The 24,711-nt window shown below is 41.3% G+C and overlaps 2 protein-coding genes across 2 annotated transcripts in view; one reads left to right on the plus strand and one right to left on the minus strand.

The window, feature by feature from the left end:
- The window catches only part of ZNF277 (zinc finger protein 277), a 39,194-nt gene extending 17,300 nt beyond the window's left edge, over positions 1–21,894 (minus strand). Inside the window, exons 1-3 of the mRNA XM_064422382.1 lie at positions 21,719–21,894; positions 4,418–4,616; positions 1,196–1,284 (exon numbers count right to left, since the gene is read on the minus strand). Of these exons, the coding sequence (XP_064278452.1) occupies positions 1,196–1,284; positions 4,418–4,616; positions 21,719–21,761 (331 nt within the window). The 5' untranslated portion in view covers positions 21,762–21,894. The remainder of the gene's footprint in view (positions 1–1,195; positions 1,285–4,417; positions 4,617–21,718) is intronic.
- An 84-nt stretch (positions 21,895–21,978) lies between these two features.
- The window catches only part of DOCK4 (dedicator of cytokinesis 4), a 224,731-nt gene continuing 221,998 nt past the window's right edge, over positions 21,979–24,711 (plus strand). The window contains exon 1 of the mRNA XM_064422379.1: positions 21,979–22,164. Coding sequence (XP_064278449.1) covers positions 22,128–22,164 — 37 coding nt within the window. The 5' untranslated portion in view covers positions 21,979–22,127. The remainder of the gene's footprint in view (positions 22,165–24,711) is intronic.

The following is a 24,711-nucleotide window of genomic DNA, read 5'->3' on the forward strand; positions in this document are numbered from 1 at the left end:
GCCGAAGTTACACTTCTATTCATGTGTTTTACACATATTTTATCTTTAGTAACCTTTTTACTATTTATGGTCATATCCAATTGAATAAGGCAGCAAATTTTATTCAAAGGGATTACAATTATTCAGCATGTAGGAAAATACAAAAGATAATGGGTTAAGATAAGAAAAATTTTCTAGAGGGGGAGGGAGGGGTGAGGAGGGAGGGAGAGAGAGAAGGAGAGAGAGAGGGAAAATGCTCATTGACAGTTCATAATTCTGCTGTTCAGGTGCTTGATTTGCAGTTTTCAAACTGAGCGTAAGTGTTTATAAGATAAACAGAATTATGATTTTTGGAAGGATTTTCATGTTTTTCAGGGCTACTTTTCTTAAAATTACTTTGAATAACTGAAAAAATTACTTTCATCCATTTTGTACTCAGTTTCCACTTTCTAACTATCTCTGACACCAACTGTATGCATTATTTCCTCTCTTTTAAGGTCTCCATTGAGAATTAAAGATGCAGAAAAGCCCTAAAGTTCTTATCTATTTCAGGTAAACTGTGTTTTTCTGTTAGAAAAGGAAAGTCAAAGCTACTTCTGACTTCCTTCACACAGTCAACAGTGTCCCAGGGATGGAATGTGCCACCATAGCAATGCAGCAGAGTGAACTAAGGTTTCAGACTTGTGTTGGAGCCCAGCAAACTGCACAATCATATGGCTTCTGTGAAGATGACATCTCCTGACACTCCTGGGGCAGGGAGCACTGTGGCAGGGGAAAGGAAGGGAGGTTGTGGCCCTGATCCCCAAGAAGAATTAGCAGCACCAGTGCAGGTGGTGGGCAGGGTGCAGTCAGAAAAGGCAGCTCACTGGGAATGTTTCTCATCATTTTGGAAAGACTGTCACTGATTTGTTGTGCAGTGGGTACCAACATCTCCCCAGCATCCTGTGAGCAGCTCTGCTTCCAGGCCTTGATTTGCAACAGGCCCAGTTCACAGCACATCTGAGCCTGTATTGATCTCATCCTCACTCAGCACAGCGCTGAAGCACATGTTGCAATCCTCGGGAAAGGTAAGTTTAGGTATGTGCTTAAGAGTTAAACATTATTTCTGTGGTTTTCTGCCCTAGTGTCAGACACACTTGGCTGATCAAAGCAGCAGCATATGCCAGAAATTATCACATGATCTGCTCATCAGAGAGTGAGCAAGCAGCATACTTACCTAATGGAGCTTTTGAATTTGTTCTTATCACACTGCAAAAGTCTGTGATAGGCTGTTCTGCAAACCTCCTCTTCCAGTACAGGATGTAGCTTTAAAAATAAGGAGGAGATGATCAGTGAAAAAGGGAACACAGAAAAACTTTTAATAAAAAATTGATTAGCTCTTGTTTTTTTTAATGCTGTACATTCTTATGTGTTTTTGTTTCTTTTTTTAACTCCCGTGTCCCTTTTTTCTTCTTTCATTTTTATGAAATTTCAATTTTATGAAATTAATTCATTTTACTTAAACTGGATTTAACCATGCTGTCAAAGTGAACAACTCAATAAGCAGATTTGCACCAAGCTTTGCATAAACACTGTGACCTATTCACATCTACAGACAGAAGTGCCACTCAGATGCATCTTTATTGTAAATATATATTACAGAGCATTCTCAAATTCCCAAAATATTGTGCTCTGTGTTCTGCAAGATGCAGTCAGGAAGCTGAAACTCAATAAAAACACCAACTTGACAAAAGTGAGGTTTTGGCAGGTCTCCTGTGGAGTTACAGTGAAAGCTGTAGCTTGGCAGACAACTAGAAAGACAGAAAAATGAAGTCCCTGAACACCTGGGGGTAAGACAGCAGACAGAATAAGAAAAGACCTAAACACATCTTGAAAGTTTAACCCATCAACTACAGTTCTTTAAAACCAATCTGTACTATCTTTGTTGGTATTACAGCTGCATCAACAGAACACAACTGAGATTAGATTTCCACTGAACTAGGAAGCTACTGTCTAACCAAGAAGAAAGCATCACTTCATTTATATGATGAAAGGAACCAAGAAATTCTTGTGCTAATTATTCAGCATCTTACTATAAAAAATGATCTGAAAATGCTTAAGTGCTGGCTTAAATTTATACTCATGTATGATATAAATCATGTGAGGGTTGGTAAGGTAAAGGCTATTCAATGATTTCTTCTTATTTTGCGCCACCAAATTAGGAAAAGGATAATTAAAAAATCAGATATAATTAATATGAGAACATTTTTAAATAGCTGCAGCTTTTAATACTTGTGCAATCTGTAAGTTGACTTGCCACAGCTATCACATCCCATAGTGGCTCACACTGCCTCTACCATTCTCACCTAATATATTTGAGGCCAAGGAATCAGCACATCTTTCTTTCTGCTAACTCTGACACGGAGAGGACTAACCTCTGGTGCAGCAGCCAGCTGAGCACAGTGAAGCCAGCACATGTGGCTGTGGCTCATTCAGCAGCATCATCAGATGTCACTAAGTGAGAGGTGAGTCTTCAGTTCTTGCTCTGCCTGCTCCCTTGTTTGCAATGCTCATTGAAAGAGCTGCTAAACAGAACTGTAGTTCTTCCAGACTAAGTCATCCTTGAGCTTTTAGGACATAAATGTGCAAATGAAGAGATTTCAAGAGCTGATTTAATAAATGTCTCTCCCTTGCACTGAGAGAAATGAACACTGGTACAAACTCACCTGCCCATAACTGTCTGTGTCACAGAAATTACAGTTCAGGGATTTCATATCATAAGACTTAACCCAAATAATCAATGACCAGATAAAACCAATGCCTTGTGATACTTCCAGGGAGACAGAATGAGTGATCATATTGAGTCACAAAGCAGAAGCTTATTCCCCTTATCTCTTCCCTCTGCCCTTATGCCAACTTATCTTTATTCTTCAAAGTTAAAAAGAAAAGAAAAAAAAATTCCATTAGCATTGGTCTTTTCTGGATTATCCACTTCTTGCAGTTCTGTCAAGAAATGTATTCCTAAGACTGCCTGTAACTCATTGCTAAATATAAAACTAATACTATCTTTACAGAGCTGATCCCTGTATTTTCCACACCTCAGTTCAACACTTCAGAATATATTCTCTTTTTTGTGCATAGTATTAGACTGTTTTACTAATGCAGCAAATTAGAGAAAGCACACTTCAGAGCAACAATTCCACCATTTCATGTCCTGGGGCCACTTTCTATAAGATTTGGCTACCTTCCAATGGCATTAGCAGCAAAAAGAATCTAAATGGGCCCTTTTTGAAGGGGTGATTTTAAAATACATTTCTATTAATGCAAAATAATTCCCCCAAGCATGCTTAGACTGCTGGTCCATGACTGAGCAGCTCTGATTCCTTTACTTACCCAAAAATTCTAGTACTATCTCCAAAGAACAGTACATTCTCCTTCTGCCTGCCTTCAGCAGAAAAGCAAACAAAAACTACCATCAGTTTTCAATTTTAAGCAAAGTTAAGCTCATACATTTGATTAAGGATTTATATGGCTTACATTTCTCTTCCTAAATTATATTGTACTATTTTTTTTTTTTGGGTCTTGATAGACACAAGGTCTTGATTTTGACTTAGTAACTAGTGACAGAAGACCTACTATAAAAATCATTTTAGTTGAGAATTTATCCGTCTAACACTTAAATACTACAGCAGAACTATTTACAGACTGGCAGGTACTGTCTAGCCTTCCTCCTGGCCCATACATTACTGTGGAAAGCAAAATGCCAAGCAAGCACCTTGTCTCTGAAGTTACAAGCCAGCTGGGGCCATGCCAGCTACTGGAGGAAGTTAAGAGAGAGAAAGCCAAATGTGACCCTGGTGGGATGATCAATGACACAGCTGTAGAAGGAGTCACAGTTGTATTAGATCACTGTACTGTAAAGTGCAGTTACGGATTAAATGTGATTTTGATGGGGGAATACTGTCCTTAAAGTAGCACAAATTTCATCCCAGAATGTGAGAGATCCTGTACTGAGCAGCTTCTGTGTACAAGACTTTAGCTTTAGGACATTGTACAGGGATAGAAATAGTTTTGCCCTACTCAAATAAAACCCCAGATTAGGAAAGCTGATTGTCTGGAATGGGCTTTGCTAAAAACCAGCTTTCTAGCTTGCACACAACTTGTTGATTAGTGACAGGACCTGAGAAGACCCTAGGATATATAAAAAAATGTCAAACACACGAATTTCCTTGAAGTCTAAAACTGAGCTCCCTAGTCCCAGCAACATCTAGGCACTAGGGAGAGGGAAGGAAATAGGAAAACAACCTTACAGCCCAGCAGCAAATTGCTCATAAGAAAAGTTAGCAAAAATCCTCCCACAATGTCTTTTTTAAAAAGACAGGTTTTTAAAAAGACTTTTCCAAAGCTTTCAATAACACCTGCACACATACACACTCATTTTAAATGACATAACACTTACCTTCTAAAATCTGCCACTAATTTCACATCTGCTATAACGAGTTTGTGTTCAATAATCATGTGCTTCAGGAGCTGGTTTTGTTCTGCTAAGACATAGCATTCTTTGCAGAAAATACAAGGCACATAGGGAGAACTTTCTACTGCATCAACACCACCTGGACTTTCTGGCAGAGACAGAGGCTCCAAAATGCACTCGGTATCTAAAATAAGAACAAAAATAATTAATTTTGACTAAGTAAATAAATGTACATCTCTTGGAGTACCTTTAGGTAGTACTCTCTCACGTAAAACCTGTTTGAGTCTCGGTTTTGTTGCATGGATCACTTGAGGAGCAAGGTGCTTGTAAGCAGGGTGACTGCATTGATTCCAAGGACAGTGGGAGGTCAGCACAGGACAGCTCTCAGGTGTCTTTCTCAAATGAAACTCCCAGCTGACACCAAGTCAGTCTCACACAAGTGCTCTGCTTACTACTAAAGATATTTTATGATGGGAAACCTAATTTTCTTCTTCTCACTATCTAATCTACCTGTTGATATGAATGAAGCTACTCTCTTTGTGGCTCCCTGAGCCACATTGCTCAGAGCATCAGGAAGGATTTAGACTGTATTAGCACAAACTGTTTTGCATGTCAATTTTCCTAATTATACTTTTATTTATTGCAGAATACTTCTATAATTTTCTGACTGCCTCTTGAAGATATGCATTTATTTTGCCTTTTTTTTCCCATTAAAATCAATTTACTGTTCTACGACAAAAGACTATCCTTGATCAAGACTACTGCCACACAGATGCTAATGCCCATTGGAACACTTTTTAACTGTTGAGGAAGGGGCAGCCATGCTTCATGTGGAAAGGTGAATGGCCATGTTTGTACCATACTGTAGCAGCCAGACACAGGTTCCCCAGGAGACATCCCACAGAGGTGAGTCACTGCCACGTGTTGTCCTGGGGTTACATGTGTGTGTTTCCCATTTAAACAACGCCGGTCTAAATTCATAAGCTCTTCCATTGGCATAATTTAGTATAATTCATTAAGACACACTGACCAAGGGAGTTAAACAGTTGGCCCCATTAGCCTAACCAAATTCCAGCTGTCCAGAAGCAAATTGTGGTGTTCATTTTCCAAAATAATCCTACCTCAGTCTTGGTTTAGGGTTTTTCTTGGAAGCAAATGACAATTTCAACACGTATCTTCAATTTTAGATACATAAATTTTGGATAGCAAAAGGTAAACAGAAAAAAGCTCCCCATGTTCCTGCCCTGTTGAAGTTGAAAATTGAAAACATGGGTGCCCTGGACTCCTGAAGTTATCTTGTGCAGCAGGAGAATGAACTCTGTGTCTCTGGATTCCTGCAGTGCCATGAACTTCCGTAGAAAAATAGAATTTCACAGAATGACAGAATGGATGAGATTAGAAGGGACCTCTGGAGGTCATCTGGTCAAGGAGGACTCTCACACAGGACCATATGCAAATGGCTTTGACTCCACAGCCTCCCTGGGCAGCCTGTGCCAGTGCTCAGACACTTCACAGTGCAAAACCATCTCCTGATGTTCTGAGGGAATCTTCAGTTTCTGAAGATAATCTGAAGAATTAAGAAAAAGGCCTTCTTTCAAGTCTGTTATTTTGTCATGAATTTTAAAATACACATGGTTAAGGAACCTTAATTAATATTTACCAGATAGAAGAAGCAACTTTCACCCTACAAAAATCACATATATACGTTATACATTGGCAAGTATACTAAATCTGACAGTTTGGCACCTTGCTCACATGGAAGATTAGAAAAATAATTTTAAAAATCACAGTAATATAGCTTTTTTTCCTAGGAGAATATGTTAATGTATCAGTGCTCTATCCAACCTTCTACCAAGACTCTGAAATAACCAAAGAAGGGCTGGAGAATCCCATTCAGAGGCAGACCTATAAGTTCTGTGACAAATCTGTGCTCAGGCACAGGAGCAGGCACACAGTGCTCCAAAGCAGCCACAGCACAGGCAAGGGCTCCCTGGTGGGGGTACCCCAGGGGACTGAGGGTAAGCTGGAGCTACAGGGAGCCACAGGTGTAAAGGGTATCGAAGCATAGGAAACACAGCTTTATCAGCTCTGTGCTGCTCCTGGAACAATACATATGCCCTGCACAACTGCTGAGGCTTCTGCTTAGGACTTCTGAGAAATAGAACTTCCTGGAAAGGCACTGCCTTGACTGAAGACTGATGGCTGGGTTACACTGAATTCAATTTATCCCATAAAACCAAGCGCTGTGGAAAGATGGCAGCACACAGAGCATGGGATTACCTGCAGCAACGCAGCTGCTGTGCACAATCTAACACTTTGATTCTCATAATTTTGTCTACACTTCAGCCCATTCCCTTCCCTTAGAAATTACTTTATTAAACTGGCATTGCAGAAATTGTTCAATTTTGTCCTATTTTAAGAACAGCAGTGGCTACACCATGTGCTAGAGTAATGGAGGATGAAATCAAAGGATTGATTTGATCAAAGGATCAAATCTCCCAAGCAAAATTGGTGGTACCTGCAAGAGTCCAGCTTTGTCCATTCTCACAGTCAGTTCTGTTGCTTGAAGAAGCATTACACCATATTACTGAGAAAAGTAGAACTTAATTTCCTTTGTAATTGCTGATGCCAAGTGAACTAAGAAGATACTGTCAGCCAGTTCAACTTAACCCAGTAAACAGCAACACTGCTTTTTGTTAATTTTTGGTATAGCTCTCTTGCAATGACCTATTTAAACCTTTAGAAATCCAAATTAATAAGCACCTATCTGCCTCAAGAAACCAACTTTCAACAGATAGGTGTGTGTAGCAGGAACTGGTACAAAACTTAGACAAGGAGCCTTGTTTAGTAAGGGTACCTGTGAACAGCAACTGCTTGGGCTGGAAAAACAGAACCACTAAGTCTTTAACTGTAGCCATGAGCAGATGAAAGCAATAAACTGGGGTGAAGGGTTTTTTTGCTGCCCAGAGTAGCTAATACTAAAAGAGAATAACTTTAGGCTATCAGAGCAGTTTTGCAAATGCAGAAGCTTATGCAATTTCTTTCGAAGGCACTTAAAAGAAGAGGAGAAGGAAAAAGGAATCCATGTAAATCTCTTTTTACTCATCTGCTACAAAAAACACTGAACAAGAGAATAAATGCACAGAGCTGAACAAATGCACAGCCTTTAGCATAGCACTTACTGGACTAATGTAGCACAAACCTCAAAACAGTACAAATAAATCCAAGCATAATATTGAAATCTCTGCAAAAGCAGCTAATTTTGTTTCTATATTTGGAGCAGAGTGGCTACAGGTACTGAATAAAAGCTGTTAACTACAGCACAGCTCAGGGCTAACAGGAAAATAAAAACTCTCAGATGTATTCTCAGACTCCAAGATGCCTACATGCAGAGGCATTGGAAAATGAGGGAAAAGTAGCAAGATTTTCTCTTAGAATCTACTGCAACAAGAATAACTTCACAGAGACAGATTAAACACCCCTCTGGTGCCCTGGCTGACAAGGGTGAGAAGCAATTACCTAGGAATGGTATAAAAATAGGGCAAACAAACAGTAATCACACAAATAGAATAGTCTTCCAGAAGTCTGAGTCTGGAGAATTTAAGTCAAAGGCTATATGAGTCCCTCAGATAAGCAGCTTTTCTTTCTTTTTCTCCATTGACTAATTCCTGCACTATTTGAAATTCTTGGTCTTTTAACACCTATAAAAACTTGCATCAACTTTTTGTATTTTTGTAATGATTTTATGAAATTTTTCCTTTATTCCTTGATGTCCTGGTTCAACTCGAGGCTAGTTCTACTCTACCCTTCATGTAATGTGATAAGAGGTAGCTTGAAAATGTCCAAGAGTGGAAGAAAATATGTTTCTAAATCAGCATAGATTTTTTTCTTTTTCAATCTCTCTTCTGTTTACCTTTTATTTCCGGTATTTTGCTTGTTTTTAGGATCACTGAATTAACCACTGAATTCTCTTCAATGATTCAATCTCCTAAGTTGTGAATCAGGTGTTAATGCACAAGACAGTGGTCAAATTCTTTGGGTGTTCACTCCTGTGTGTTATTCTGCATTTGTTAACATTGAATAGCACTGTTTACCACTTGGGGAAAAAAAAGTGTATCACCCAAAAGTGATACACAAGTGTATAACCAGCAAAATATATCACCCTTCCTTATTGCATCTGTGATGAGCAGCACAGGACTCATGAGACTCCCTATGAGAAGAGAGCCTTATAAAACCCATCCATTAAGTTTTGGATGAATCACGTTGTCGCCCCTGAGTTTTTCTTCTCTGCCTAAAAGAAAAACAGCATGACTGCTATGCAAAGAGATATCCCAAAGGCTTCACAGAAAGCCCTCTGAACTCAGAAAATAAGAAAATCCCTTTCTCAGCCACAGAACTGGCAGCTGACACCATGTTGTTCAACCTTTAACAGGACAGATTAAACTATGGTCCTTAACAGCTAATTCAGAGCTAAAAAATGTAGATTAGTAGAATGAAGAGAACAGAGGAATACATTCTTTGAAAACTAAAACTAAGAAGCATACCAAGCTCTTTAGGGGAAAATAAATACTTTAAAACTATTTGAGAATGAGATGGTATAGAAAACAATTTACTTTCAAAACTAGAGCAAGCACTGTTTTTTTTTTTATAAGCATCCACAGGATACCCAGTACAATGGATTTCTGATCCCTGCACAGGGACTGTGCACACCATCACAACAGTGGGGAAAAAAAAAGAGTAAATTAAAAAAGGCTGCCTGTTATAGAAATTATATGGCTGTATTTTATTTTAGGAATTGTCATAATATAGACTAGTTAATCTTCACAGCTAGTGAAGCAACAAGATGAAAATGGAGTCATTTTCCTTACTAGAACATTTTTACTTTTGAATACAATTATTCTAAGCTTCAAACCAACGTTCGTTTGCACAATTAAGTAAACGTTCCACCCACACAGTTACAGCACAGCCTACAGCAGAGCAGGCAATGTATCCCACCTGCACAGTCACACATGCAATTATCACAAAGCAATATGCCATGCAATGTTACAGCCAATACAGCAGATTATCAGAAAGAAAAGGAAGGAAAGATTTGGCTTTTGAATGAGGGTTTTGAAAGGCAAGGTCTTCAGAGATGGTCCCCAGCGTAACCATTTGCTGCCACCAAGAAGCACAGGGATGTCTCATTATCCTGACTTTCTCCACCTTATCCCACCACTCCTAACCATCTACCACTGCCCTTTGCTTCTGCGGGTTCCCAGGCTTGCCAAATCCTTTGATGAATCAATCCAGCTCTTCACCATTAAGAACCATTCCTTCCTTTCTTTTTGCTCAAGAATGTTGAAAATGCTGACACAAGAGTCCACCAAGGGCAAGAGCAAACTAAGGGGTGCACAGTGAGAAGCAGTAAGGTGAAACAGAACCTTCTCAGCCTTCTCCTCTCAGCTTTACATCCTCACCTGTCTCATACAATTTGAGCATAAGCCTGCCACAGTGTGTGAGGTGTCTTTAAAGGCATTACCCACAGGAAGAGAAGCCACTAAGATTTTATCACTGCTTCCTAACAAGGACACTCAGCACTGGCTTCAGCTTGCAGGATCCACTGCTATCAGCATGGGTATACACACTAAATGAGTCTTGTGCTCAATTCTACTCGGTTCCACACCTGAACTACCTGCTCTGACTAGCCCTGGGGACAAACTGAACACTGCTGCATGAACTACATCCTCTAACTATATAGTGGAGGTTTGTGGGCTCAGATAAATGAAGTAACCCCACTGTTAGAGCTCTTCACTCACACAGCTTGGCCCTGAGGTGCGACCTGCAGCTGTGCCTCAAGTGCCAGAGCTCAGGGAGCGGCAGACTCTCCCAGCAGGCAGCCAGCAAGCTGAGGGAGGAACTCCATAAACTGGTCTGCAGAAAATGCTGAGGACAGGGCACTCACATCCTTCTTTTGAAAGCTTTGCCACTAGATGAAAAGGGATGAGAGTCACAAGACCAGAGGAAAAGGAGGTAAGGGTTTTTAACTAGGGAAGAAGAAATCAAACTATTTTAAAACAGATTAATAGATTTATTATTAAATGAAGAATACTTTGAAAATTCAGGGCATTGCAAAGCCTGAGAATTGAAATGATGAAAAAAGAATTAATAGAAATTTGCTTAAGACATATTTATGGGTTTCCTGTCATTTCTTGTAGTCTTCGGCACAGCAGCAAGGCCTTAGGCTGAGGACTTTATGATGTAAATATCCCACTGTTGGTAACACAAGGATAATGAAACAAAATAAGAACATCTGCTGGAATGTTAAGTGTCTTTCTAATTAAATCCAATAGTTGAATGGATCAATTCATTACCAACAAATCTGGTTTATTATCTCATTAATACAGCTGGTTAATATTATGAGGAGATTAGCACAAGAATTTGAAATGATCCTAAAACAAAAATGAACACAACAAAGACATACTGGTGAATACAGGAGTTCAAATAATGAGCAAAAGACAGGTTTTTAGACATGCAAAGAACAAAGGGAAGAAAGAATGACAGGAAAACAAAAGACACCTAGCAAACCTGGCACTCCACACTAGCAATCCAACAGATGCCCAGCAGAAAACAAAAAGGCTGAGCAGCCTCCCCCAAATTCCCAGCGATTGCATGGCAAAACCATTTAGTTGCCAAAATAACCAAACCCCTACTGAGAGTACATTGGGGAACCAACCTGTATTCCCATGGGTAATTCTGCACAAAAGAGTGCTGCATTTAAAACTCCTTAGGAAATGAGCAGTTTTAAAGCTTTGTCTTGGAATCAATTGTTTTTGAGGTGATGTAAGAGTATTGAGAAGGATCGGCTTGACACTTGAAATACATGCATGACAGCTTCCCTGTTTTGCAGCCTTGGCACTGCAGCATCTATTTGTTGGCACAGCAGCATTCCCTAATTTGTGGTCATATTCTTGGAAGCAATTTTATACTTATTACAGGATTTTTCCTTTGTTTTCCAGAGCACAAAAGATGGATGACTAATGACTTGCCAAATAAACAGTATTCAAAGCCAAAACTTAGAATAATGAAAATAAAAACACCCTGTCATGGTCCTCACCAATACTATATGCAAATATCTTTCCTAGTGAAAGAAGAATCAATGTACATAATCATCTCCTACCCTGATATATTAAAGCCCTCAAGTACTTCTATTAAGTTGAATTAAGTCTGAGTTCATGAGGAATTATTTACCTATTACTTCTGCTTGTTAACACACCATGAATGATATTCAGTTAAAATGTCCATGTGCTCTAGGGGACAACACATCCTGTAGCTTCCTCCAAGATCAATCAGTCTCAACCCTGCCTGTTTTTTCATTGAATGCAAATGAGCACTTCAAAAGAACACTTAATCCTACAGCAAAAGCTTGTCAGTTTTACAGACACTGTACATATTCTGTAGCATTTGCTGTCTAGGAATATGAGAATTTTATTCCAGTCAAATGACAGCTTTAAGAAAAGCTGTAAGTTACCGAATCCTAATAACTCGGAACAGAGTTTCTATAGAGCAGGTGTCTGCTGGGAGCTGGAACTAACAGAAATACAACTGTGCTTAATAGCCATATTTAACAGGGCTGCTCTGTCGGGGAGCTTAGGATGTTGCAGTTTCATTAGCATTAACAAGTGTTGCTATGGGTACCGCAGCACAGGCATCAGAACACAACTGAATAGGACTGGGAAAGTGATTAATAAAAATATGAAGTGCTGGAATTTTAATAAAACAAAACCAATGTGCTTGCCAATAAGATCACGTTTAAATAATAGACTAGATTATTGCCCAGTTCAGCAGCAGATACATGCCACTGCTTGTTGTCTTTCTGCTGGAGTCCAGACAAACCCCCACATCTGTAAAGACCAGAGCAAACCTCCTGTTCTCACACAGAGGGACACACATGCCCACACACACACCCTAGTGTGTATTCATACCAATATTTAAGTACTGATGTTAATATGCAATTTATAAATATTTAACACACTACAGCACTATGCAAGCCCAGAGCTGTATAATGTCTCACTCCTGGGTAAATGACACAGACTTACATTAGGATAACTAAATTCAGGATTTGATATTTTGGTAACAAATACGAAACAATATTTGTCTACTTAAGATTAAATACTGAATAATTTTATTATACTTTTTAGAGCTTCTGTGAATTCTTATAGCTATTGTTAAACAACACTTCTGTTTACCTTTCCTTGTTTAGTCTGATCACATGACTTGGTAGACATGGAGAGCTGAGATCCATATTATCTACTAAAATAAGGGATTAGAAGCAATGATTAAACCCTAGACTATTATCTGGAAAGATTAACAAAATAATTACGTAGCCTGAAACTCAGAATGTTGAGTTACAAGGAAGAGGAAGAAAAGATCCAAAGAAGAATCTGAAATGGAAGGACAAAAGGGACCATCCAGGGTCTTCTTTTGTACTTATCACCCAAATCGATCTAACAAAAATTAGCAGCTTTTTTTTGTTAAACTTGCTATTTAGTAAAAAGGCATACCAAAGACATCAGAATAAAGTATAAACAATGTTGTTTGAATTTCTGCTATTTTCATATGAAAACTCCCTGGGGGGAAAAAAGAAGAGGAAAAAAAAAGTGTACAATTTTGTGTCAAGGTGTTCTGGACCATAATTTGAAAACATTAAAAAATACATAATGGAAGGCATCACAAGTAAAAAAAAATGTATATGCAAATGTAGTATTTGTGTATGTTACCACTGCCACTGTTCTGCTTAACCCTCTGCAAAGAGCAGCAAGCTGGAAAAAGGCATGTCTACTTTACATATTCTGTGTCTGTGACCTTAGCTCTCCCAGAAAGGAAGGGTCTTAACAATGTGTTTAATATGGATAGTAATACTTCATTGCTATAATTTATCTTTGCAGTGCCTTTAACAAATACTGTACTGAGCCTAGTAACATCTATGCCAGCATTGCTATGTAAAGCAGGTTAATCACTTTACTCTCTGCTTTTTATCATGATCATTTAGTAGTGATCAATAATGCTTTATTACAAGGATTTTCCTTTTCTTGTCAGATGTTCTTTTCCTCTAACAGGATTCAATTTCTAAGCATGTTTATCCTTTTGATGTTAAAAGAATTGCCTCGTGGTCTTCTTAAACAATTGCTTTACTCTCTGTAACTAAAGGAAAGTCTGTGTGATTTGCCTTAAAAACATAAAGCCTGCTTTAGCAGTTCCTGACACCCCCACATCATTATGATGGGAATTTCTACCATGCTCCAAACTAAAACATTTGCATTGAAGGGTTTACAACTTTTCTGCTGGTAGACTTTCCTTGAAAAAGGCAAATATGTGAAAAAAACAACTGCAAATAGTGTGAAACTTTTATTTTAAATAGCACTTAAATTTTTTCAGACTCATACAAATTAGAACTAACCTCAAAATGCATCCTGAGAGGTCTTGTTTCTGGCATCCTTGTGTGTGTGGGTGTCATACTGACAGAACAGGCTGAAATCTCTCTCAGATATTCTGACTGAGCTTCCTGACACACAGAGAGCCTTCAAAGCTGAATTAAGTGAATTTTATACTTAATGAAGAATCTGTATGAAGAAGAGGCCCTGTGATGTTAGAATCTCTGTGGTCTGTTGCTGCTTTCCCAGTGAACTGCAGCTTTTCCAGATGGAAAGTAGCAAAATAAGTTGTTTCTACTTTTAGAATCAAACCTCTATAAACTGGTATCCAAACTGGAAAAACAGAGGCTCAAAGGGAAAGTTCATTAGAGTGTGCAGTGATGTGAATCAACATACTTCAGCCTGATATAATGATTCAGGAAAACAAAGCTTTGATTGTACTTCAAATATTCCACTATTTTTACTCTTTACACATACATTTTTGAAAATTATTTTGAGAGGAAAGTATTTTTAAGTCAGGCCTCAAATAATTATGTCTCATAGATCCCAGAGACATTTTACAGCAAGCCATATAAAATTTCTGAGATTATTTTGACTTTGTACCAGAGTTTGAAATGAATATTTTTGTGATACTGTCCTCCATGAATTTATTAAACATATAATATAGATCTCGACTTCCTAAGTATGATATATGCTTATTGATACTACTAATGTAGCTCATGGACAGGGATGATACAATAATTGAAATTAACTTTATCAAGAAACAGAATTAGAATGTTTGAATTAGCAATACAAGTTGTTTATATTTTTCAGGCAACATTTTGCTAACTGTAAAATACCTGCAGGCTCCTGAACACTAAATTAGTATAGTAATAATAAATAATAAAAATACAGCACAGACTGCATGTTTTCATTCCATGTAAGACAAAATCAAATTAAAACCTTCAGCAGGATGGTTTTTTTACATACTGGTCTTTAGAGAAAAAGCTCTTCCTCATTTATTTATGCATTATGGAGTCAATAAAATTCGGTGCTGGCACACTGGCAGGACAAATGCTAGCAAAATGCTCCTCTGACAGCAGTATCAGTTAGAACTGCACACATTTGTTTCACAACCACTGCTGGTTTTATATTGTGAGCCTGGTGCACTTCCACCATAGGACTCACAGGCCGACCCTGGGGCACATGCCACAAACTTGGCATGAGGTTCTGGAAGGGAGGGAGCTGTGCCAAGCTTCCCCAAGCTGCCCACCAGCCCTGTCCCTCCTCTTGCACCTGAGCACAGCTCTGACCCACACAGCAGTCCTGCAGCCCCTCATCACTCTCCAGCTGCTTTGTGCTTTGCCTGGGTTTAGAGATCAGTTTCAAAGCATGTGAACAGGATTTGTTTGGAGCTCGGGTTTATGAGAAATGCATCCCAACCTTTAACAGAAATGCCCGGGTCTAAACCAAGGGGCTGTCCAGTGTGGGAACACGCACTCCATGTGGGCAGAAATGCCAAACCGTGCAGTACAGTTGCAGGGACTGTGGCACCTTTATCTACTGTGCCTTATTATTTGTTCAGGTGAACAGAGCCACAACATACCACAAAAAATCATGAGGTTGAAACAGATTTTCTTCTGTTTGTCAAGTTATAGAGCTTCTATACCAGAGGGATAAAGAGAAGGTGTTTAGCCTGCTACAACCACACAAGGAAAGTGGCTACTCCTTGGGTACAGAGTCTCCAAAGACAAATGGGAGGATGACATCTCAATGAGCAAGAATCAAACAGAAACAGCTGGGCCATTTCACATTGGCCACTGCTTGTGAGTCTTAAAAATCAGAGAAAAATATACAAAATTTAGAAAAAAGGACCATTTGGAAGATAGTGTCCTGTGAAAGGTCCAGTGAAAACAAGGCAAAAAAATCAAAAGGAAAGTTTCAAGAAACATAGTTGAAATGTATTACAAAGAACAAATATGTGCCTGTGGACCACTGAAGCTACTGACAAAACACATACTACAATTTTTAACTTAAACGTCTACCACAGCAGACTATTAGGACAGAATGGCAAACAAGCAGTGATCATGGAAACACCTGCTGGAAAATCAGGTCTTGGGATCAATGACTGGACTATATTGATACTACAGCTATACCATGTCCTATGGAAACATTAAAAGTTAACATATACTGCTATTGTTTGGATCAGAAGTGACCTGAAAGAGAGCACCTAGTTCCAACCTGCCCCCTGCCATAGGCAGAGATGCCACAGCTCAATTTCAGTCTAATTATGTGGTTTTAGTGGTACTGACTAATGCATTATTTAATACAACAATTACCAGGTCATTGAACACTAGTCTTTTCCTATTCAAGTGACTGTAATTTAGTACTGTAGACAATAACTCTGCAAAGAACCAAACTTTTATAAACACATTTCCCTGATTTCAGTGAGACACTGGTCAGGATGATGTACCCAGCTCTTCAGAGGCACAGACCTGCTTTAAAGTTGTACAAAACTTACCACATTTTTTTCTTCCCGCTCCTTGAATGTCATGTTCTTTCCTCCATTGTGTGAGGCTTTTATTGATGCAATATTTAAAACTACTTTAAAAAGCCCACAGAAAGACATTCAAATGCTTTCAGGCTTTTCTGCCAGATTCAGCCTGCTGGGAGTTTGTCGATGAGAATGTGAAGCAAAAACCTCAGAGAGAGACTGGGAACAACTGTGGTGTTAGGATATAAATGGTCACACAAAGTTGCAGAGTGCTAGCAGAGGTTTCAAGGCAGGACATGGTGGAAGGAAGCACACAGGGCTGGGAAAGGTTATGAAGACTGGATAGACAAATTTACCCTATACTGAAGTTAAAATAGTGAATGCTTGTAATTTCATAATACTTAAGTTTTTTTCTTCTTTTCCTATTGCTTGTATGCACAGCCATATGCTAGTTTAAACCCTACATCCTTTCATCAAGAAAGCTGGCTGAAGGGTGAAGTCTAAGACCTGTTTAAATGATGGGGAGACCCTGTGGCAGTCATCATTGCTGACAAGAAGCTACAACTTTGGTGCTCTTCCAGAAAACCAGTACTCCCCAGTAAAAACAAACCAGTGAACAAAGGCATAACAAATTATCCTGGCACCTGTGTTACACTCAGAACATTCAAAACACTTGAAGTATCTCTCTAGCCTATACCTCTACCTCTAAATAAAGCATGTCCACATGTATTATTTGTTCAAGTGATGAGAAACACTTTTTTGGGACAAGAATCAGATATTTGCCAATACAGAAACAGTTTAAAGGTCTTCATGAGTCTGAGGACTGATGAAACACCACTCATTCTTGCTCCACTGCAGGTAACAGAAAGACTGAGCAGAGGTTTCAAAGAACTTGAAGGTTTTAACATGCACACAAGTTACCACATTTGAGCTGTGTACCTGCTCACCAGGCAGTCTGCAGCAGCGTACTTCTAAATTAGGAGCCTGGTTAGAGTACAGAGGAGCTGATATAATGCAGTTTGTTCATATATCAAAGCCTTTACTTGCTACTGGGAGGGCAAGAATTGGCTTGGTACACTGGAATGAAATACACAGATAAGACCATTCATCTTTGCTTTTAAGTTATGAAAGTTTTCTGAATTCAGAGAAAATCAAATAGCAAGTCTTTATGGGGTATTTTTGGGGAATACAACATAGCCTATGCCTTGTGCTAACAGAAATGATGCAGTCATGCTGAGGTGTGGGGATGCCCCTTGTCTTCAGGTAAAATACACTGCACATTTACAACACAATTATTTGTAAAATTATGGCAGGAATCATGGGTGCTTCAGACCTCTATTACCAACGAATGCAATCCATCACTTATTTTATTAAGCCATTATGACCTGTTTAATGAAATATTTAGTTTCACTTGTATATTCTCCCATCGTCACTTATCTAAGAAATGTGATGTGAAGGCTAAAACCTCTAAAATATTACTGAAACCAATACATGAAAGGATTCTGCCTTTTCAATTTTCAAACACAGAAGCACATAAAAGATGATTTTACAACAATAATTTAGTAATTTCCAGTCCTCCAAAAGATCCACTTGCTTATCAGGTAAATGTTTGAAATTACTTTGAGATTGGATTTTTAATTAAAAATCACAAAAAAGGCTCTTTAAATATTTTAAAATAATTCTGCTTTAGGAGATCCATTCTGGTAATCATTTAAAATAAACTGTGTTGCACGTCCAGAATTAATTAGTGAACCTGTCCTCCAGGTGTAATTGCTAATTGTTCAGTTCACAATGATTAATCTGCATCCTTTACAGAGCTTATAATACCTACTAGTAAAAGGAACCTCCTCTCTCTCTGTCCAAACTTTGTACTATGGTAGAAGCCTCAGGTCTTGAAATCCTCTACTACACACAAAGATTTAACCTGAGAAACAGATCACTGGTGGTATTCTGGATGCTTGAAAGTGCTCTGTGGGAAAACAACTGAGGATGCAACCACATGTGTGACCATTTGGAACAGGTGGGGGTTTTTAAGGAAGGGTTTCAACCTCTAAACCCATGAAACAGAAACAGGCAGATACACATGGGCTGCTCATCAGGCTAAGGTCTGAGGCTCCCTCCAGAATGAAGAGATGAGCAGAGGCAGATGTGTGTTGGGGCAATGGCTGCTCTGTCACCTTGCTGGAGTTGTCACCCATGGACAGAGCAGCCAGCAGCTCCCCATTCACCCCCATGAATGCTGTGGGTATTTTAGAGAGGAAAGAAGTAAAGCACTCAGTCTGATCTGAATAGCAGTGGTAGTATAAGGAAGCAGGTTAAGGACTATTCAGTATAAAACAAATAACAAAGGCAATGGTAGATTGCACAAAAATGTTAATGAGCAGGTGAAAACAAAGACAGTAAGTTGTCTCTGCCCATATGGGAACTAATGGCATTAAAGGAACTACTCACACATACTAGAACAGGGTCAAGATGAACTTTTGTCACTGATGGGAAAGTGTGACTATCATATGTACTATGGTACTTTTGAGGGTGTTTGTAGATGGGATCAGAAGGTGATAGGGGAATTTTGTATACTTTATGAAATGGACTTAAACAGACTTAAGAATCCATACACAAAGCGGCCTGTGAACATGGGAATGCTTGTAAATCTAAGGAGGAATGCATTCATTAACCTGTATGGAGAAATCTTTTAGGTCTGAAAGTACATGGGACTGCCTTTCAGTGACCAGGAAAGAGAGAACCCTGCACTCCAGAGTCCACTGTGTTGAGCAGCTCCGATAGCATCCTTAAGAGAATTTAAAGAGTTGAGCAAAAGAAGTAATGGCTGTACTATCAGGAACATACTCCAGCTTTCACTGGAGTACCCTCTAGGTAGAACAAAAAAAAAGTAGACATGCAGTCAAACTTTTGTTTTCCAGAGTAAACTGAATATTCTTAAAAATGGGGTCTGAGACAGACATGGAAGGAATCAAACATGTTGTGTTTGGACATGGTGCACCTCAGCAGTAGGTGTTCAAAAGCACTTGAGCACAAGAAGGTCTTGAGTAGGAAACTATAAATGTCAGACTACTGATGTAACAATGAAAGACACACTTTCAGAAAAAATACTCATTTTAAAATCCTTTGACAGATACTGTAAGAAGTGCTGATACACAGAATAAACAAACTGTATTGTAGACAGTGATATACTTATTAAAAGCCACTTGGTGAAGGCTGCTGGATGGAATTAACTAGAAAGCAACACTGTCCTGGGTTAGAATATAAAAACACAGGCTTTCATCTAAATAGAATCGGTAAACCAGGAAATAGGATATTATTTAATTTTCTTATATGCTGCCTCCAAGTAAGTGACACACTTCAGGTGCACATGCAAGTACAAGATGTTGCTAGAGACAATGGTTTTGTAGAAGTTAAACCTCTGAATGAATGAAGATTTTGTTCAAAGGCAGAGAAATAAAAAATATTAGGGTGGGGTATTTATTTGCCCATGGACAATGTGATTTATACTCTTAAGATCTCTTGATCCTAAGTAACTGTGTTGCAAACAAATCATTTTGAAAAAGCTGTTTGAGCTATTGGGCACTCTTGCCTTTGTCCAAGGGGAATCTGTTAATGCTGAAATCAGTCATGGTTAACATGAGGCAGCAGTTACAAGGCTGGGACAAAATTTAATGACTCCCAGCCAGCATGCTGGCAGACCTGTCTTATGGGGAGATGAAGCACAAGGATGTACATGAAAGTCTATAGGCTGTCATAAAAGTTAATTTAGCCTGACATCTATTATTTTGATTTTCAACAGTGACTTTTTACATATTTCATTACCTAGAGACTCCAAATGATCTGCCAGGGGATTCAAAGTGAGTTTGGGAGCAAAGACAGAGAAAGTCCATTAGTGATTTCAATGAGTGTTTGTGCTCAGTAAAAGGAAAACAGCACAGGCCTTTGAATTTCCATTTTCCTCAAAAAATGTCCTTTTTTTCTTTGAACTGGTGCCAGTGTCTTTACAGGTGTTATCTGAAAAAACCTCAGGGTAACCTCATAATCTCTAGTAGTCCACAGACCTATGTAGAAGAGTTGCACAGACCCAGACACATGTTCTTTCCAAGAGTTAAAATAGCACAGCTTTGCTTCCAGGGGCAATTACACCAGCGTGGAAATGCTCTAAAAGGGGTCTGGCTTTTCATGTATGAGGTTCATGCCAACATACTGCAGCACAGAAATAAGGCAAGAGTAGCACTCTAACTGCTAGCATAAATTGATATTACTTTTATGAATGGAATAAGGGCACGTACTAGACAAACAACACAAATGTCACTTAAAAGACAACTCACTATCAAAGGCCCAAATACAGAATAAAAGTGCTCTAACTCTAGGTTTGAAACTGCCTGCTTGCACATGACTTCCTTTCATTGTGCCCTTCACTCTATTAATGACTTGACAGTAGAAGTTAAAAGTCAACCTGAACTGAAAGCTGCTCTCTTCTCTTAAATGTGAAAACATTAAACTATTTTTTTTTCATTTGGATCAAATCAAAGAAACCCGTAAAATCTCTAGATACCACTTCAGAATATTGATTTCTTTGGAGAACACTTTTCTAAAACCAGACATACTACATACTCATTTTAGAGACAACTTGTACCTGGTAAGGCCTCTAAAGCAGCACCATTATCATTGGTTTTCTTCTCCCTTTTTTCTGTCTGTGGCTTTCCACAGGACCAGAAAATATAACGCAAGCTGTTGCTCCTGCCTCAAAACACTCAGGTTTCTTTCAAAATGACCAGTGTAGCCTGAGGACTTCTTGCAGTTTATCTACAGTGACTCTAGCTAAGCTGCTTCCAGGAGGGTGCAGACATACAGACTTCTCGACAAGGACACAAACCCTGCTGTTCTTGCTGCTTACGGCACCTGGCTTATCCCTGCAGTAATTCCCCACGGTCCATTTGTGCTCCTCGCTGTGCACTGCCTGCTTTGCACTACCTCTGTGTATGTGTGCGTTGACAAACGAATTTATGTGAGGAGCCAAAACGCTCCCCGGACCATCAGCCCCACCGCCCTGGCGCGCTGCCGGAATCAACTCCCTCTCCACCTCGACTCGCTGTTGGAAACTCCCTGTCCCCACAGCTCCGTGTGCCAAACGTGGAAGGACTGGCATCAGTAGGACCGGGGCGACTCACGTCCCTGTAACCAGCGGGAGGAGAGTACGGGGCTCTCCGCGGAACCCCGCTCCGACGGGCGACAAGCGCCGGGCCCCGGCGCTGCCGGCTGCTCCACACGTGTCCGCCCTCCCCATCCCAGGGACGGCTGCGCCAGCCCCGTCCCACCGCCCAAGCCGGGATCGCGGAACGGAGGGGAGTGGGGGAGCGCAGTGTGAGACCCCCCCGCCTCCCGCAGCGCACTCACCTCCCCGCGCCGCCGCTCCCGCAGCCCCACGGCCCGCAGCCATGCCGCCGCCGCTCCGCCCGCCCGGCCCGGCCCGGCCCGGCCCCCGCAGCCGCGCTCCGCCCCGCTCCGCCCCGGCGGGGAGCGCGGGGCCAGACGGGGCTCGTAGTCTCTCCCGCGGCCGCGGGCGACGAGGGGCGCGGCCGCATCGAGGCACTACGTTCCCCGGCGTGCAGCGGGACGGGGAATATAAGTGGCTGGCGGCGAGCGCGCCTCAGTCAGTCCGCCCGCCCGAACAATGCCTTCGCCGCTGGGGCCGGGCAGCCGCGGCTGAGCGCGGCGGGAGCCCCGGGCAGCGGACGCGCTTGCTGGCCACCGCCGCTGCCGGCGGAGGGGCTGGCGGGGGAACGGGCGCTCGCACGCCGCGAGCATGTGGATACCCACGGAGCACGAGAAGTACGGCGTGGGTGAGTGCAAGAGAAGGCGAGCGGGGCAGCGTGGGGCGAGGAGCGGCGCTGCCGGCGGGGAGCGCATCCCGGGCAGAGCGGGCTCGCCCCGCGGGGCGCTGCTGCCGTTTCCCGCTGGAGCGAAGGCAGCGCCCTGCGCGTGTGGGCGCTGCGGTGGGAGCCGAGGTCCCGTCAGGGCACGGGGGAGCGGCCCCTTCCCCGGGGGCACAACAAAGGGCGGCCGATGCCCGAGCCGCGGCTCCGGCGTCTCCCGCTGCTGCCAGGGGATGGGGCAGGGGCCGGTCCCCAGTCTCCGAGGCGGGCGCTCGGTTCTCCTCGCCGGCGCTGGGCGAAAAGGCTGACGTTTCACGGGGAACAAAGCAGCCTAAAAACATCGCTGGGAGCGGCGACCCGGTGGGAGACGGTGTCCGCCGGCGGCCCGGCAAGGAGCGGCAGCGGGGCCGCGGGCATTGTTCGCGCGTCGGGGTTTTGTCGCTGCTTCGCTGGAAGCCAGACAAAGTGTCGCTTGTGGGAGCCGCGCTGCCTCGCCTGCGTGTTCCCCTCTGCCCCGCGCAGGGCTCTGAAGCCCGCGGGTTTGACTTGCGGAGACACTCGCAGTGATTTTATTTTCCTTGGCACCGCCTACGCCAACACCCGGTGAGCGCCGGCCGCTGGTCCCGGACAATAGCCCCCTCTGACACGGGTGTAGCTGAACTGTGTGCAGACCTGCCGGCGTAGTAGGCAGCTCTCCGTGTGTTTACGTCGCGTTTGAACGCGGAGTTGTTGATGTTGGAGAAAAGCGGGAGGAGCGCGGAGCCCTCCTTTGTGTGTGTGTATAGCAGCGCTGTGGCGAGCCGGGGGCGCGGGGCCGCTCCGTCCCATCTGGAGTTGAGCCCAGATGTGGCCGTCTTCCGAATGCTAAACGACACAGATCATCGATGGGATTTTTTTTCCCTTGACTTCTTTATTTGTCAGGTCACAGCTGGGTTGCAAGATATTGATTAGTCCTGCCACACGCCTTTCTTTACAAGGATGGGCAAGAGGCTTAAAAACCACTCTGGGACTCCCTGGAATGGCATGCTGGATATTAGCAGTCAAGTATTTCAAGCTGCAGCCCTCCTCTCCGCCTATTTGTTGTTTATTTTTATTTTTGTTCCTAGTGTGCTATTTCACAACTGAAAGCATTCTTCCCCCGCCCCCGATATATGAGCTAAAAATCACGATCTTTCTTATACTGAAAACAAGCAGATTAAACTGTTCCCCCTATTTGAATAACTATCCCATCGTTGCTAAACAATTAAGAGCTATCCCTTAAATAAGCTTTTTTACGTTTAGTAACCCTTTTGAGGTACTTGGAGGTGAATTGCTCTTCAGCTCTGCCTTGCTTACCAGAGCTGGTGTCACTGAAATCTTACTCCTGCTAAAGGGATACAGTTCAATTTCTCAATAGAGAGCTTCCTTTGGATCAAACAGAAAATGTGGTCCACTACAAAGATTGTCTTTATTTGTGCAAATATAATATAGTCACCAAAATGATGCGTATTCTTATTTAAATTCATTTCCTGGTTTTCTGTGATTTGGCTTCCAAAGGCTATTCAAGATAGTAACAAAAAGCCACTGTTCACATTGGTTTTTTTGTACCCCTAGGATGGGAACGATACTATAGTTCAATATGACTATTGCAAAATGTTGGAATACTAACCTAAAGGAATTAATTTTTCTCTTGGACTGCTTTTTATGCTGTGTGCTCACTCACCTGCATGATGAGTGCTGTCTGCAAAATCTTCACACCCAATTACCCTGTAAGCTATTGTACTACATAGCCGTGGAGGGAAGGCAGGAGGAAGGGTTGTATCTTGCTGTGTAATTGTTTAAACTTTATATGAAGTGAACCTCATAAATCAAACTTGTATTTTGCACCATAGACCAACTTATGTGTTTTCTTTTTTTACTGAAAGGATTCTTACATTTGCAAACAGCTATTTTAATACTTGTATGTTTATCTGCTCTGGGAAAATGGGTGTGTTAGGAAACCCCTTTGAGAATCCCGAGTAGTTGTACCAAGCATATGTATCCTTTATGCAAGGACTCAGGACTCGCATCAACATCAGACCTCATCTGCATTTTCAGTCTGAATTCTGCAGCACATGCTGTGTGCTGCACATTTCTGCTGTGCTGCCAAAATGGATGAATAACCAGACAGCAGCCACCTGGTTGCACTGAAGGGTTGCTGGTGACCAGGTGGCTGTTGCTCACTTGCACGGCCTGGCTGATCCCACTTTGAGGGGTAGGTAATACAAGTCACAGTCTTCTATAAATTTTTTAACTTCTGCCTGCTAACTATTGATGATATCTGGTTGATTTTTTTCACTGAGCACGTTGCTTAGCGCAGAGTTCATTTACTATAAGGCAGACACACTGCTTGTTCATTTCATGGTAGACATTCATGCTGTTATGAGGAAAACACTACTGCACTTCTGTAGTACAGTTGTGTGTTTTTATTTCCAAGGCTACAGATTTTGTCAGTTATGTTGTATTATCCCTCAGGATGCTAGAAGTGAAATACTT

This window comes from Passer domesticus, chromosome 5 (assembly GCF_036417665.1).
Source record: "Passer domesticus isolate bPasDom1 chromosome 5, bPasDom1.hap1, whole genome shotgun sequence".
NCBI classification, from domain to species: Eukaryota; Metazoa; Chordata; class Aves; order Passeriformes; family Passeridae; genus Passer; species Passer domesticus.